A 15,069-nucleotide genomic window follows, 5' to 3' on the forward strand; every position below is an offset into this window, starting at 1 on the left:
TTAGCTTCTTAACAGGACAACTCTTTATACACTTCGCTAACAACGGTTCTTGCTTGTTATTTTTGCAATTGATGGGAGTCGCTTCTGAAACGTAACCCTGGGGAAAAAATTCGATATTTCACAATATGCGTCCAGATTTCACTCGTTTTGTACATCGGTATCGATGTTTCTCGAATCTTGACTCCAAATCCCCTTCAGAAATGACCTATATATGAGATATGGGAAAGGCTTCCTTTAAATCGTAATTTTGTTCAAACTCTCTCCCACCACCCTCACTGTCCCGTTCCTTGGAACTAAATTTCGCGCCGGCTATAAGCTGAGTTTGACACCCGTGGCGTATACGCAGATGACGTAAAACTGCAATGAATTTTCATATTCTACTTATCTGCTGGCGTAAAGGATTCTTTGTTGATAGACTCACTAACGTGCAATCTTTTAGCAATTTTTCTTCAACGAGAGAACATGTGCAACACAGAAACATCTCAGACGTATTGTATAGTTGCATAGAGCGTCGCAGGACGCCGCCGCTATTGGCGCTATTGCCGCTTTTAGCTCACATTACGTAGCGATTAGTAATACGAAAAATATTTAAGAAGGCCTAAAAGAGGAAAACAAATATAAGCAAAATAGAGAGGTGGTTGTGTGTCAAACATTCACATTGAATGAGTATAGAAACACAATACAGAGGGCGCCCTTAATAGCTATGAGCATGAAGTATCGTCAACTTACCTGTTGAGACAATAGAAAATTCGGCGCCTGTGGAAAAATTGCCTGAAACGGCTCGTTGGGACGCTCATGAGTAAAAGGGAGCATTCAGTAAAACAACGTTTCTCGAATCCCCTCCTAACATCTTTAAGGTGGCTCCTAACGATTTCCATTATTATAATGCAAACTCAATTTCGCTATTTTCCTAAGCGGTAAGCAGAATGTTTTGTACTGTATACTCAAGCACGCCCACATAATTATATATTTGTTTTCAAAATCGTCTTGGCAACGTGTAAATGTGTTAACAGTAGTAGAAATAAAGCAGACAGAAGAATAAAGCAGAGATCTTGTTTTGGGAGCGCGTTACAAAAGACCTACTGCAGTAACCAGACCGGACAAACAGTGCAGAGACCTAGGTAATGTATGGGATGCAAAATGACAGCTAAGAAAGCACTTGTGCAAATAATGACATTATGATTTCATAAATGTTTGAAGAAATGTAGCAGGAGGTGAAAAATACGGTACGCCAAGATATTTTCACTTAGGTAAACGCTTGCTCTTTTAGATCTAGCTTCAGTACCAGTGGCGCTAAAGTTGTTAGAATCTTATTTGCATATAAGTTAATTCATTGCATGCAAGTCAAGATTACATCCACGAGATCCTTCCAATCGCTGATATGTAAAATTCACACGACGCAAACCAACCCCATTCTTGCACGTATCACATTTCGTTACGGAGCAAAACGCAAGACGCAAGAGAATCTTCAATAACGACACTGTAGCAATATCAAAATTTGCGCGATAGACGCCGCACGCAGTGGAATACGCAGCGCAGGACAGTTGCTAAGAGCAAGTGTCGCGGCACTGGCGCAACTAAAAAGAAAAAGAGATAGAGAAAACAAAAGGTACGTGGGCTGGGCGTAGACGTCCGCGCGCTTGTCGTCCTTATCTTCTGCCCTCACTGGAGGACTCTGGCGGAAAAATAAAATTGCGTCACTGCCCTAAGACTTATTCAGATGGCTTAGTGGCACCAGTACCAGCTTGAGAAGCGGAGATTGGCCAGCGATTGTTGTTTCACACGGTTGTGTTGCGATATAAGTATCTTGTATCTTAAGATACACGATACATTATCGAATGTATCAGAAATACAGATACAGATACTCGTCTTTCGAGACGTATCGCGATACAGATACAAGATACCCATAGAGTATCTAAGATAGTATCTAAGATACATGTATCTTCGATACTGCCCAGCACTGGTTGGGAGCATTCAACAACTCACTCGTTGCGCAATTCGCATTGTGTGACGCCTGGTTACAGAATTCGCATGTGTGGACACTTGGTTGTTATTTTACTCTTCTACCACGCTACATTACATATGTTAATGCGGTTCCTTCCCGACATGAAGACTGTATTGGGTCTTTTTGCAAGGCAGTTTCAAGCACCGGCATGGCTCAGAGGTTGAATGCTGGGCTCCCACGCAGAGGGCCCAGGTTCGAACCTCGTTCCATACTGTAATTTTTTCTTATTTCGTTTTTTTTTTATTTCGAGCGATAGTGGTTACGGACACCGGCGGCGGCGGCGGCGGCGGCGGCGGCGGACAACTACGGCGCCAAAAACGGCCGGTGAAATGATCTCATAACAGCTTTCGCTGTAAAAAGGAAGGCGTATTTAGGGTGTATTTTCGTCCCATAACAGCAATGGTAATGTGGCTTGCTTGCGTCTCCTTTCTTGAAAACCCTGTGCCCTCCACTTTCCTGCCAAGAATGCTATGCCACGTTGATAGCGCGTGCGGCGTCCGTGACCTCGAAGTACCGGGCGCGCGGCGATAATCCGAAGAAAGTCACGCCCGATAGACGGCGATTATTGTTGTGGAACAAAATACTCCCGAAATACGCCCTTTTTTGTGAGAGTCTAAAACAAACATATTCCAAGCACAAAGAGGGTCTGCTGACAGTTGTCACCGAGAGCTTTGAGAACGCATTGACGAATAGTCAAGCGTAAGAAAAGATCATAGATATACGATTGGCGGCACACAAGGGAACAGGCCAGAACGAGTACGCTTGCTTGTCCGCGTCGTTATCGAGCAGTTGTGAAACAAATAAACCGTAGCTGAACGCCAAATAGCTTGTCCGCTATATGGATCTGAGGTTATCTGATGGCAAGGACGATGTCACTGCACCAAACCTTCTACATGGTGTTGGCATATACAAGAACTCCTCACCTGCCCCCTTCTTCTACCCCTTCTCGAAAGGCATCGGAGGACTGCCCTCCTCAATCGCTCCTCGCCCGAGTCTCAACGGGCTCTGGTGAGACGGGCGCGAGATGGGGCCTCGTCATGTGGTGTCCAGGACTAGAACTCCGACCATGTAACTGGGCCATTCTATGACCACCAAACTCTTTTTTACAATAAATGTTTTCGTCAGTATCACGACAGCAGCTCAACACATTGCCATATTACACAGTGTAGTATAGAGGAGTATCGGATTTTGCTATGTAATAACACAGCTTCAAAAAAAAAAAGAAACTGTAGGCAGAGCATATCGCCAATGGCAGTCGATGTCACGTGACCACCAACGTTGAACGAACCTTGGTGCAATAGAATGCTATTCTCATTATAAAGAACGACGGTAAATGGGTGACTGGCGGGCAAGAGTAGCAGGAGCAACACTTCGGCGCTCAGCTCGCACGTGACTTATTGAAAGAAACATCGTGTTGAAATATGTCAGTTGCAGCAGGCAGGGCATGACCTACAAGGCCGTTGGCGAATCTGCGTAAGAGGCGCCGTTTGTAGCACGGGTTTCTCAATGGACAGGATAATTGTGCGGCCCCGGCAGTTGGTGATTTTCTCTTTAAAGGGCCCCTCACCAGGCCACATAGCAAATTTTAGTTAGACGCTGGAAGTTGTTGTGTGCCCAATGAAGAGCAGTGTGCCGCAAGAATTTTTCAAATCGGTTCATTACGAGCTGAGAAAAACAATAATTTGTAGCGGCGCGAAACCATGATGCGAGGAGGCGAGTTTCAAACCCTTGCCACTCGCCCCGTGTAGCCTTAGCAAGCCAATCCCTTCCCTGCCCTCTTCACTTGACAAATGCGCATGGACACGTCATGCGCATGCATGGTCACGTGCGCATGACGTGCCCGAGCCAGCCCGAGCCAGCGCCGGCGTTGCACGGCCGCTACTTTTTTTTATGTAGCGGCCGTGGGCGTTTTGTTGGCGTTCTCTGTGGTGTACTCAAGTACTGCCTGTTTCTGCGGGACGGGCATGAAAGTTGAAACATTTGTACGGGCACGAGAGTAGCTTTATCATTAGCCAGTGCCGCATTAACGTTTACTTGGATGCGGTAGAATAAATGAGCATAATGAGTGCTCGAACGCGCCAGAACATTACTTTCGTTTCCAGGGCTGGCGTCTGCGCGATGCTACACGAACGCATGAGAAAGGGAGGCACATTAGCCCCGCATCTCGCTGCAATTCACGAAAAAAAATGGAAAAGACGCACACATTCCCTTTGTGCGTCTCATTATTTCTCTCAAGTTTTATTAATCTATTCAAGCAACAAATTACACAAACTACACATGCCGTGTCAAATAATTATCGCAGTGTCACGTGCTACTGTTGGCGACGTCAGAGCACAGTCGTCTACGTAGAGGAGCGACGTCACAGCACTACCATCTACGTAGGGCCATTTTCTCATGTATGTCATCCCCTCATTCTCTAAAGCGCGCGCCCGCGAGAGGAAGGGCAAGCAGCGTTCACCTTGAAATTTGACCCATTTCCGCGGCGCGTAGCGTTGCAAATTTTGGCAGACGTGATCGTGAACGCCCAGTGTATGCATTGTGCTCGTTAGCTCAAAATTGTCAAACCTCGTGAGGGGCCCTTTAACTAAGTTATGAGCTGGCAAAAAGGAGACGATTTAAATTTTCTGAAAGGGTGTCCAGCAGCACGCATAGGCTAATTGCTTGCAATCTTTGTGCTTTTGACCTTTGCCGTCTGACGCAGTCGGTCTGTTTTGGCCAGTCTTGGTGACAGGCCGCTTTAGGAGGAGACAACCCGGGAATGATGAGCTAATAAGTAGTTAGTACGAATCGGCTAAACAAAGGGTATTTATTGGTCAATGAGCACATTTTTTGTTAGGTACAATCATAAAAAGTCAAAAATTAATGAAGCCAAGGAAAGCATGGGTGGTGTTTTTTGTGTGTGTTTAATTCAAAGGTAGCAACTATGAGATGAAGCGACAATGGAATAAAGGGGATGGAAAAAAAACTACTGGCTGCTAATGGGGACCGCACCCGGAACCCTAACATTACGCATATGATGCTCTACAAAATGAGCTGCGGCGGCTGGCATTCTGTCGTAGGGGTGTGTGTGTGTGTGTGTGTGTGTTTTGCTGTTTCTATATATGAAATCGTGAGAGCTGGTTCTTTCACCACTGGCGGCGTGTTGTATTTACGTAACCTGTGATTCACTCTCCTTTTATCTTATGATTGCAACACTCCAAGCTACGAATAACGCCCCTCTTCCTTTATTGGCTTCGTTATCTGTTAGCTTCTTATAAGTCGTCCAAGGCACCTATGAAGAATTTACGTGCACGTGTCCTATGAGAGAGAGAGAGTGCAGTCAATCCTCCCGTTCCTCCCTTTCTCTCTCATTTTTTGTACATCTACTTTGTGTTCAGAATAACAGAGAGCTGAGGTAGTTGGTAAGTATTCATGTTAAAAAGACAGAGCGTGCAAGCACGGGCACAAGAGAGAAATCCAGACACCACAAACGCCGATTGTGGTGTCTTCACTTCTCTCTTGTGTCCGTGTTTGCAAGCCCTGCCTTTTTAACATGCCTACTTTATGTCTCCGCTATTCTCTCTTTCCCGAACCTTTAGGTTCCCTCACTGTAGGGTAGCAAACCAGAAGTTTCTCTTCCAGTCGGCATCTCAGTCTCCCCAGCCTCGGTACTCGCACCCCCCTACTGCCCCCGCCCCTCCTTCCTCTCTCGCTACGTCTCACCAAAGTGCGTCTAAGTAACCTTGGGGAGTCAATATCCGCACCATCTAGCACGTTTATATTAAACTTTCTGTCTGTAAACAGATTTCATTCACAGTGTCCTTGAGATACTGATACGTAAGTATGCATACCTGTTCGGGCAAGTGACTGAGCGCCGATGCGGCGGACGACGCGCCGTGGGTCACGTGGTGGACGGCCTCGAGAGGGGAGCCTCCCGCGTGCTGGAGGGCCGACGAAGCCGACGAAACGTGGCGCACCGCGTCCAGCGCGGACTGCCTGGAAGCGTGGCTGCAGTGCGGCGGCGAGGCTTCCAGCGCTCAGGCCTCCTCCGCTTCCTCCCCCGGAGTGTGTCACGTGGTGCACGGCAGCGATGATGGGCGCAGCCTCGGAGGCCGAGCCGTGGTGGTGGAACTTGAAACCTCCTCCTCCTCCTCCTCCCCTACTGCGGTGAGAGTGTACAGCCGCGGCCAGCTGGCTTGCCAGCAGTCCCTCGTGTGCCCCCGACGAGTGCCAACCGCCCTTCCAGCCACCCTTCCAGCCGTGGCTCTCCTCGTGCACGCTGCGCAAGAGGTACAAATATGAAACAGTGTTGAGACGAAAGCCTTGGATGACTCATCACACGCGAAAAGTGACCATCAACTTCAACACGAGCGATGCAAGAGGCTATCGTCACGTGATGACGTCACCATGACGTCGCAGGTCGCCAAAGATGGTGACGTCATCACATGAGATGGTCGCTTGGCTTGGTCAAAGGTGGCCCAATCCCTGCAAAACCATGGGAGGTGCAGAAAGCTTCCAGTGGCTCCGATCTCGGAGGCCGTGCAAAACCACGTTGGGCGCAGAAAGCTTTCGGGAGGGGGGGAGGACAATACAATCGACTGAGAAGAAAAAGAAGATGGCTGTCACCTTCGAATCACCTTAGCTAATGCCTAGGGTATCGTGTCACTTTTTGCCACGATTTGCCACTTTAGCAATATATGTCGTCGCATGGCCCGATTTCAATGCATACAAGTACAGACAACGCGACGTCTAAAAAAAATTACACCATCTCCCACTAAAGGGAACCATGTGGGGATGCGTAGCAGCGCATGGGTAGACTTAATATTCCGTGACTGCTGAGAGAGGGTAAGGGGGAGAGGCCACAGTGTCTTACCCAGCCCCTTACACAGGCTCGAACGCGCTAGCGCGTGCCAGCGCGTTCTGACTAGGATACAACGCAGGAGCGTAGCCAGGGGGGGGGAGGGGGCTCCGAAAATTTTCAGTTTTGCTTGCGTATATATGCATGTCCACATACAAGCGCACGCATGAACATACATTAGGTATGGTTGACCCCCCCCCCCCCCCCACGAAAAAAATTTGTGGCTACGCCCCTGATACAACGTGTTGGATCATCGCGCGTCTGCAGAATCTCGTTCCCCGACGCCATCACATGATTACCGAGAGAGTGTAAGGATGATATTGCGGCCACAGCGTCTTACCCAGCCCCTTACACAGGCTCGTGTTCTAAGGGAGAGAGGCCACAGCGTCTTACCCAGACCCTTACACAGGCCCGAACGCGCTAGCGCGTGCCAGCACACCTGGTTCCCGAGTGAACGGTCGCCAAGGGACGGACACAGCCCCGAGCAAAGCTGTTTCGCATCTAAAAAGTAGATGTAGGACTACTACACAAGTGGAAGTGCCCCAGTAGCTATGTTTCGGCGCTTGCTTAACCACCCCTTGCCCCCGCAATCGTCTAGGTGGGCTTCGCCTCAATAAGACACGCTTTGCGAAAAAGCACGCTTTGCAGCTTCCCCGCACGTGAATGTTGGCTCAGAATTTATTACGACAGTTGAAATGTTACGTCAACATTTACTCCTCTTCTCACGAGAAAAGAACTAGTTTGTGTCAGTTTTTCGATCTTACGAGTGCGAAACTCCCATACTTTCAATGTACGAAAGTCCGAACAATAAGACCTACACCAAAAGGGCTGGATGGATGGATGCTATGAGCGTCCCCTTTATAACGGGGCGGTGACATGTCTGCCACCAGGCTCGAAGGAGAAAAAAAGAAAGAAAAAAAAACTTCCTTGTTTCACGTTGTCCTAATGCCTTATCTACATTGTTTAAATCTATGTTATTATACCAAAAAAATATAAATTCACGGTCCATCTCTCTGCCTCTTAAGGCAGAATGACCTTTTTTTTTCCCAATTATTTATTTTTGTACTTTATCTCTACTTTTCTGCCACCAATACTCTAACCGTCTCTTACTTATTTCTATCGCGGACGGGTTCAGCTTTCCATTGTTGTCCCGAAAACCCAAGGCTTATTGGAGGCAATGTCTTATTGAAGCGCCACGTGTAGGCGAAAAGAACAACTAATAAATGACATTTTCTTGTGTTTTGCGTCCAAGAATACCGCGTGCTTGATGAATAGAGCAGTGGCTTTATGCTTGCGATTACATTTCTACGGATGATATTGCGGCTACAGAACTCTTCGATATTTCTGCAAGTACATCGCCTGGTTCTTGCTGTGGAAACAGCGATGACTGCAGTGATTGCGATGTGTTTCAGGGAGCACAATCGATTCGTACTACATCTGGCTTCGTTGCCTTCCTTGTATTGATTCGTTCGTCAGTCTGATCTCTCTGGCAGAGAGCGGGGCAGCTGAGAACATAGCTGTTTGTGAGCACAGACGTGAGGCAAGAGACTAGGTTCCATCACGAGGAAATTCAATCCACTACCCTAAGTTCATTCGATGCGCAACAGACGTTGGAAGTTATCGCCTGTCCTGCCTTCGTGGTTCACGTCTTTATAGCGTTACTCTAAAGCTTAAAAACATAAAAAAACGACAGCTTGATTACCCTGTCGGGCAGTACGTCGGCGAATGCCGTTGCGCTTGACCTCACGAGCTAGCGTATGCCAACATTGGGGTTAAACAAGGAGAACAATGGTACATGGTTAATTGGAAGCCGGCGACCTGCACTGCGCTGCTACAATGTCAGGACTAGCTATGCACTCTGTGTACATAAACATAGCTACCACAAAACACTGTTTCAATTTACACAGCGCATAGGTAATAAACGCGAGTAATGGAAGATTAGACTGTCGGGCGAGTTGGTATTCCATTATCAGAGAAAGTGCACAAAAAAGCGTGCGCAAAGGGAGAAAAGAATAGCACAAGCGCATACTGACAACTGAGATTTTTATTGAAAACACGCGAAACATATAGGGTGTGTATGTGATTAAACACCAGAAAGAACCTGCATGTGCGCATCAAATTAACCAATCTCTGCTTTGTGTAATGCTACGGAGGGCTTGGCGACACAGCTGTCTCCGGCTTTCAAAATAAAATAAGCTTGATCAAGTTCACCCCTTGTACGTTCTTTGTACCGCGCAAGAACCTTGGTTCCTCGGAAAACCGGGCTGCAATTACAATCACGGCGGTGTAATGACAGGTTCCTTGAAGGCTGTCCTTTCATTGATAAACGGTGGTCTCAATGAGGGGTGGAATGACCATCGGTTATCATTGAAAGGACAGCTTTCAACAAACCTGTCATTAGATCGCCGTGGTTGTAATTGCAGCCCGGTTTTCCGTGGAAACAAGGTTATTGCGTGGCATAAGGAACGTACGACACGTGAGCTTTTTGAAGCTTATTTTCGAAGATGGAGACAGCTGTGTCGCAAAGCCTTCCGTAGTATTACGCAAAGCAGAGATTGGTTTTGTTGAAGCGTATATGTAGGTTCTTTCTGTTGTTTAATCACGCACACGTGGTTTTCTGGCCTAGACATTTTGCGTGTTTTCAATTAATTTTTCAGTAGTTAGTATGCGCTTGTGCTGTTTTTTTCTCTCTTTGTCCTCGTTTTTTAGCGAAGTTTCCCTTATCATATACCAATAATAGGCAGTAGCCAGCGGGGCCGGGCGGGGGGGGGGGGGGGGGGAGTTGAACGCCTTTCCCCCCACCGTAAATTTTCAGATTTGAATAGGTATATATAAACACACACATACAAACGCACGTATGAACATACATAAAGCATGGTTGAACGCCCCCCCCCTTTCAAAAAAAAAAAGAATTAAATTCTGGCTACCTTACTGGTAACAGGATAGAGAAAGGCAAGGGGGTTACCCAGATTGAGCGCCCGTTGACTACCCTAAGCGCTGGAATGTGACAAAGAAAACAAAAAGTGATAGATGGAGGCAAAGTCTTAGAAAAAAAGAGACATACACTAATGCCATGCTAGCATAATGCGTTATGGCAATCATCATCTCAATACAAAAAAAAAATCACGCCATATCCACGAAGTGAATGATGATTGAGGAGCTGGCTCGGAGATAATCACCTTTTTTGTCAATGCAAAATGCCTCATAAATCTCACGTGCTCGTTGATCACCTGTATCAAGGCTCTCGAAGATCTTACATTGAGAGGGAGAGACTTGCATGACAGCTTTCGCGCGAGCGCGCGCATGCTACAGTTGCTTTATGTGTTGCCTGCGTTAATAGGCGAGTCATTTACACACCGACCAGTTTGGCCGATGTAAGCGTATACTTCTTTACATGAGAGGGGGATTACGCGTGTTACCGGATAAGAAACACGCCGGAGTTTGGAATGCTGCGCATGCGCGAACCTTTACGGTATACGTAAACTATCCCCGGATAGGCTTCACGTTTACGGTCGCTGCTACTCGGCCAAATCCACCTTCGGTGTCGTAAATGACCGCCTCAGGGAACACCGCGATCTAATCCGCGGGGTTCTGCGGAGACTCCAGCCACCTAGCTGCGAGCGCCACTTAGCTATCATCGTATGCGGCTGTCAGCAATGGATTCGAGGCTAGAGCGACGTAGAATACCGAATCAGTAAACGTGAGAGGCCTAAAGACACTGACAAAAAAGGCTGGATAGGTGGCGCCATCTAGCGGGGCCAAGGTGTACCAGGCGAGCACAAAATTGTTATTGCAGAAACATCGGGCATTCTACTCCCAATGTAAATGCCTTGCAGCGGCATTATTACGAATGAGTTGCCTTTCTAATCATTTTTCCCCTCAAGAACACTAAGCGAAAACAAACGTGTCCATGATTGTGGTTGCGAGAAGCGTCACAAGATGTCGACACCATCGCCTGGTAACCTGGTATTGCTCCACCCCGTGTTCGCGCTGTTTCTCGTATACCGGGATACTGCTACACGCTAAAAAAGCGCTGGAATGATTTTGACAAAGCAACGTAACAAAAAGTCAATAGATTGGAGGCAAAGTCTTAAAAAATGTAGTTTAAATGCCATGTTATCATCACCATTTAGTGGTTTGCGCAAATGTAAAGGTTTACGTACGTACGTAAAGGTTTACGTTTGGGCAGCTAAAAAACTTACTAAAATCGAGTTTTCCTAAACGGTAAACGTCAAGTTCCGGTAACGGAACGTAAAGACTTCTCTTTCGTAACGTAACGTAAAGTATGCTACGTTACAAGCTAAAACTCCCTAATATCATCATCAAGGCGCTCAAAGAAAAAGAGGAAGAAGACTTCTCATTTGCGCGAGCTGCGCCTGTAGCGGTCACCTCTGGAACTAAGGTTACGCTTACAACGCAGGACTTTGCCCCAGCTTAAGAACCTGGCGAGCCAGCTCCTAAAACTGCAAACAAGTTACTTCAGTAATGCCAAATTACGGAGGGTCTGTAAATGTCGAGGCAGACCAATCGTGTAACATAAGAACTCGCAGACAGACTCACTATACGGGATACGGCTTCTTGATGTAGACAGGGATCTCCTTGATGACTTTGATGAGCTTATGGATCGGCTTTGGCACCGGCACAGGTACCGACTTGAAGACGGGTACCACAAATGGCTTGGGCACAGGGACGTGCACGGGCACCGGGTACGGCTTCTTGACCGGCACGGGCTTCGGCACTGGAACGATCACTGGCTTGGGCACGTGGATCGGTATTGGCAGCGCTACAGGTTTTGGTATGGGAATGGACGTGTGGTGCGGCACGAACTTCAGCACAGGAACTGGAATCTGCGTTAGGAAAACAAACAAAAATAAATAACGTAGGCCACGGGGTGCCTCGTGAACTTGTACTTCAGCTCTAGTATCTATGCTTTTTTTTTACTGGTCTTCCGTGTATTATGCTGTTTTGAATTTCCAGCCCTAGACTCGTCCTGTCAGGTTGGAACCACATTGTCATCAGCCATACACGGAGACCGATGTTTCTTCAATGAAATCTGGAGAAGACGCGTAACTCTGAGAGCAATTAGGTTAACAGTTTTGGAAAACCTATATTTTGAGGAGGTAGTTTATCAAACATTGGCACGGGAAATACAAAAAGACGCGTCACCATCGTAGAAGGACTCAACACAGAACAGAAAAGGACGCCCTTCTATGGTGGTTACGCGTCGCTGTGGTTTTCCTCTGTGCATGGCACATACACATTGCAGGGGATTGGCCGATTATAGTGCGTGTCATTCTACGGTGGTTACGGGTCTTTTTGTATCTCAGTAAGCATGTACAAACTAGCCCAGCAACAAATATTAGTCATTTTGTCTTTGGACAGCGCATTGAAAATTTCGCGCTGTCCAACACAAAATGACTGATCCCAAACTCGCCCAAACGTGCATCCCTCAACAAGTATTGGCGCGGGAGTTGGTGCGTTTGCAGCCTTCTATAATAACTCGAAACATTTGGCCTCGATGTTGCATATCAGGTGCAGTTGCATATCACGCGATAATATCCGAGCTTACTTAGCGATAGTCTTTCTGAGCTGAGGCGCCAACTGCAGTCACGGCATTGTCAAGAGAGAAATCTTTTAAGTAATAACAACACCACTAAAATATTGTTTGCTGACTCTCCGAGGGACTGTGTTCTTATACAAACGTCGACCTCTAAGATTTTTATCTTTGTTTCACATGATTGCAGAACATGCCACCATTACGTTAGAAATTTATCGGTAGATGTTTTCGCGAATAGGCCTATCCTAAGACACAAAAGCAGATTGAATGCACAGAATCGCTGAGAAATTTATTTAATGTAGGTACTTTGATAGAAAAACCAAGGCAGGGGCTAGTTGACTGCGCATACCTACTGAATGCAGCGCTCCACTTAGGCACACAAGAAAAGTCACAGTTTCGCCTCAAGGGCGAAGCAATGAATGCGATAGCAAGAAATCCAAATGTCACACGAAGAACCAGAAGCAGCTCGATACTTGCAGCGTGCCGCTGAAGCACAAAGAAGGACGCCCTGAAAGAACGCACAGATGTACACAGGACAAGCGTGAACCAACAACTGTCACAGTTGTTACGCCTACGTCCTTGAGCAACACGCTGCAAGTGTCAACAATAGAGAATCAGACGCTTGCTTGCTTGCTTGCTTGACCCTTAATTCTTGGCTCTTACCCACTACGGGGGATTGGCCATGAAACCGGCGGTTAATATAAGTGGGGAAATTTAGAATTTAGACGCAGTTGTCTGACGAAGCGCGCTGGGCAGCGAGGGGTTGCTGGTTCGAATCCGCGATTGGGTACTTTATTTTTCTTCGTGCCTTTTATATACATATATATATGTATACATATACATATCCGGGACATGACGGCGATGGCAAAAATCAGCCGAGAGTGTCCATATAATTGCTATCACAATAATAAATTTAACGAGAACAATGGCACGAACGGGATCAGTGGGAACTAACAACAGTTTATTTGCCCTGTTCGCGCCAGTGCTTTCCTTGCGTTTTTTGTATGCGTCTCAGTGGAACACTGCAATCAATAGCAGGTACTTTGCATAGCGACAGTGTAATATAGTTACGCTACGAAAGACAGAATCTAACGACCAACGAGTGATGAGTGCTTCCTTTAACTCGCATTTGCGAACTAGAGCAAACGTCATTTTTCTCATATCAATGCTGCATCTCTGCATTGCCCTGTTTCAATCAATGTACGTATATCTGCAGCAGGTGTGTCATTGCTGTTTTGACATTGGAGCCACAGATTATGCATATTTTACTATTCATGGTATACTTTAGCAAAGATGGGCGTTTATGCCGTTCTGACTTCTTTTGTTTACTTAAGAGTGTGTCGTTCCGCCTGCAGGCGGACTCGTTTACTTCTCTTTTCAGGCATGTTCATTAGGCTACAATTATGTCGCAGTTATTAGCTTCATTTTATACATTATTTCTTATTTGACGTTGTAATCAATAACTCATTACATTATGCGCTACAGCAAGTCCTTACCGCCTGCAGCCTTTGACTGTGATTGATTGATTGATTGATAAAATTTTGATTAATTGATCGATTGATTGATTGATCGATCCATCGAAGTTTTACAGTGAAAAGGCATCTTAGGCCATAGAGATCTTTCAGTTCGAGACATCTTTCTGTACGATAATATGTGCTACATGTAACTTATTCTATGCGCGATGAAACCAATTCTTACTTTGAAAGCACTTAGTATATCCTTTTATCCTGCTTCCGATTGTGCAAGGAAGTGACTCGATATAAACAGGCAGCGTCTTGCTTTAGGCCACGAGGAGGCGGCTGAAGAGGCAAATAAGCTCGTGAAGGAAATTACAGACAGCACATAGGACAATGTGATAGGACAATGTGACAATATGGGAGCCCAATGGCTATAGATTACGGCTAAACATTCCGGTGGCCCGACAGCCACGTCGGTATCGCACCCTTCCATCGTTCCTGTGAATGGCTTACAGGTATATCTGGGAGGCCATGAACACACCAACCTGTATGTTGTGGTACTGGTGGACCACGTATTTCTGCGGCACGGGCTTCGCCACGGCAAACGGCTTGAAGATGGGGAACAGCTTGTGCACCGGGTACGGCTGGGGCACAGGCACGTACTTGGGCACCGGGATGGGCTTGTGCACGTGCTTCACGAGCAGTTTGATGGGCACGTGCTGGTGCCAACCGTGACCACCGCCGTGTCCGCCACCTCCGTGCCACCCAGTGGCTGACGCGATCCCCGCTAGGAGCGCCATGATCAGAGCGCGCCTCATGACGTCACTGCGCGGAGAAAAAAAGAGCGATGACGTCAGCTTGTTGTTTATAAACTAATGAAAGTGAGAAGAATAGCGACTCTTGAAGAGGCTGTCCTGGAATCCAGCGACATTCGGGTTAGCGGTAAAGCTCCTTACCCACTAGACCACCCTGGCGGGTAGAAAGCGAAGAATAAAGAAGTAAGTAATAACAACCAAAGACCGATACCAGACTTATAGTAAGAACAGCACTTCAGGGCTATCTATGGGCCACAAACATTCAAGCAGGGTCTCATCGACAATTGCGATGGAAAGCACAAGTTGACATTTGAAAAACATTTATCGGCCGAAAATATCGAGACTAGCCTAGGTGTTTTAATAGTCGTTCTTCCAATTCAGTGTAATATTCACTTGTA

General features: G+C 46.8%; 1 protein-coding gene across 1 annotated transcript in view; it reads right to left on the minus strand.

The window, feature by feature from the left end:
• LOC119381964 (uncharacterized protein DDB_G0271670-like) overlaps window positions 1–14,677 on the minus strand; it is a 125,622-nt gene extending 110,945 nt beyond the window's left edge. Inside the window, exon 1 of the mRNA XM_049412953.1 lies at window positions 14,402–14,677. Within this exon, the coding sequence (XP_049268910.1) occupies window positions 14,402–14,674 (273 nt within the window). The 5' untranslated portion in view covers window positions 14,675–14,677. The remainder of the gene's footprint in view (window positions 1–14,401) is intronic.
• Between the last annotated feature and the right edge of the window lie 392 nt (window positions 14,678–15,069).

This window comes from Rhipicephalus sanguineus, chromosome 2 (genome assembly GCF_013339695.2).
Source record: "Rhipicephalus sanguineus isolate Rsan-2018 chromosome 2, BIME_Rsan_1.4, whole genome shotgun sequence".
Classification (NCBI taxonomy): domain Eukaryota; kingdom Metazoa; phylum Arthropoda; class Arachnida; order Ixodida; family Ixodidae; genus Rhipicephalus; species Rhipicephalus sanguineus.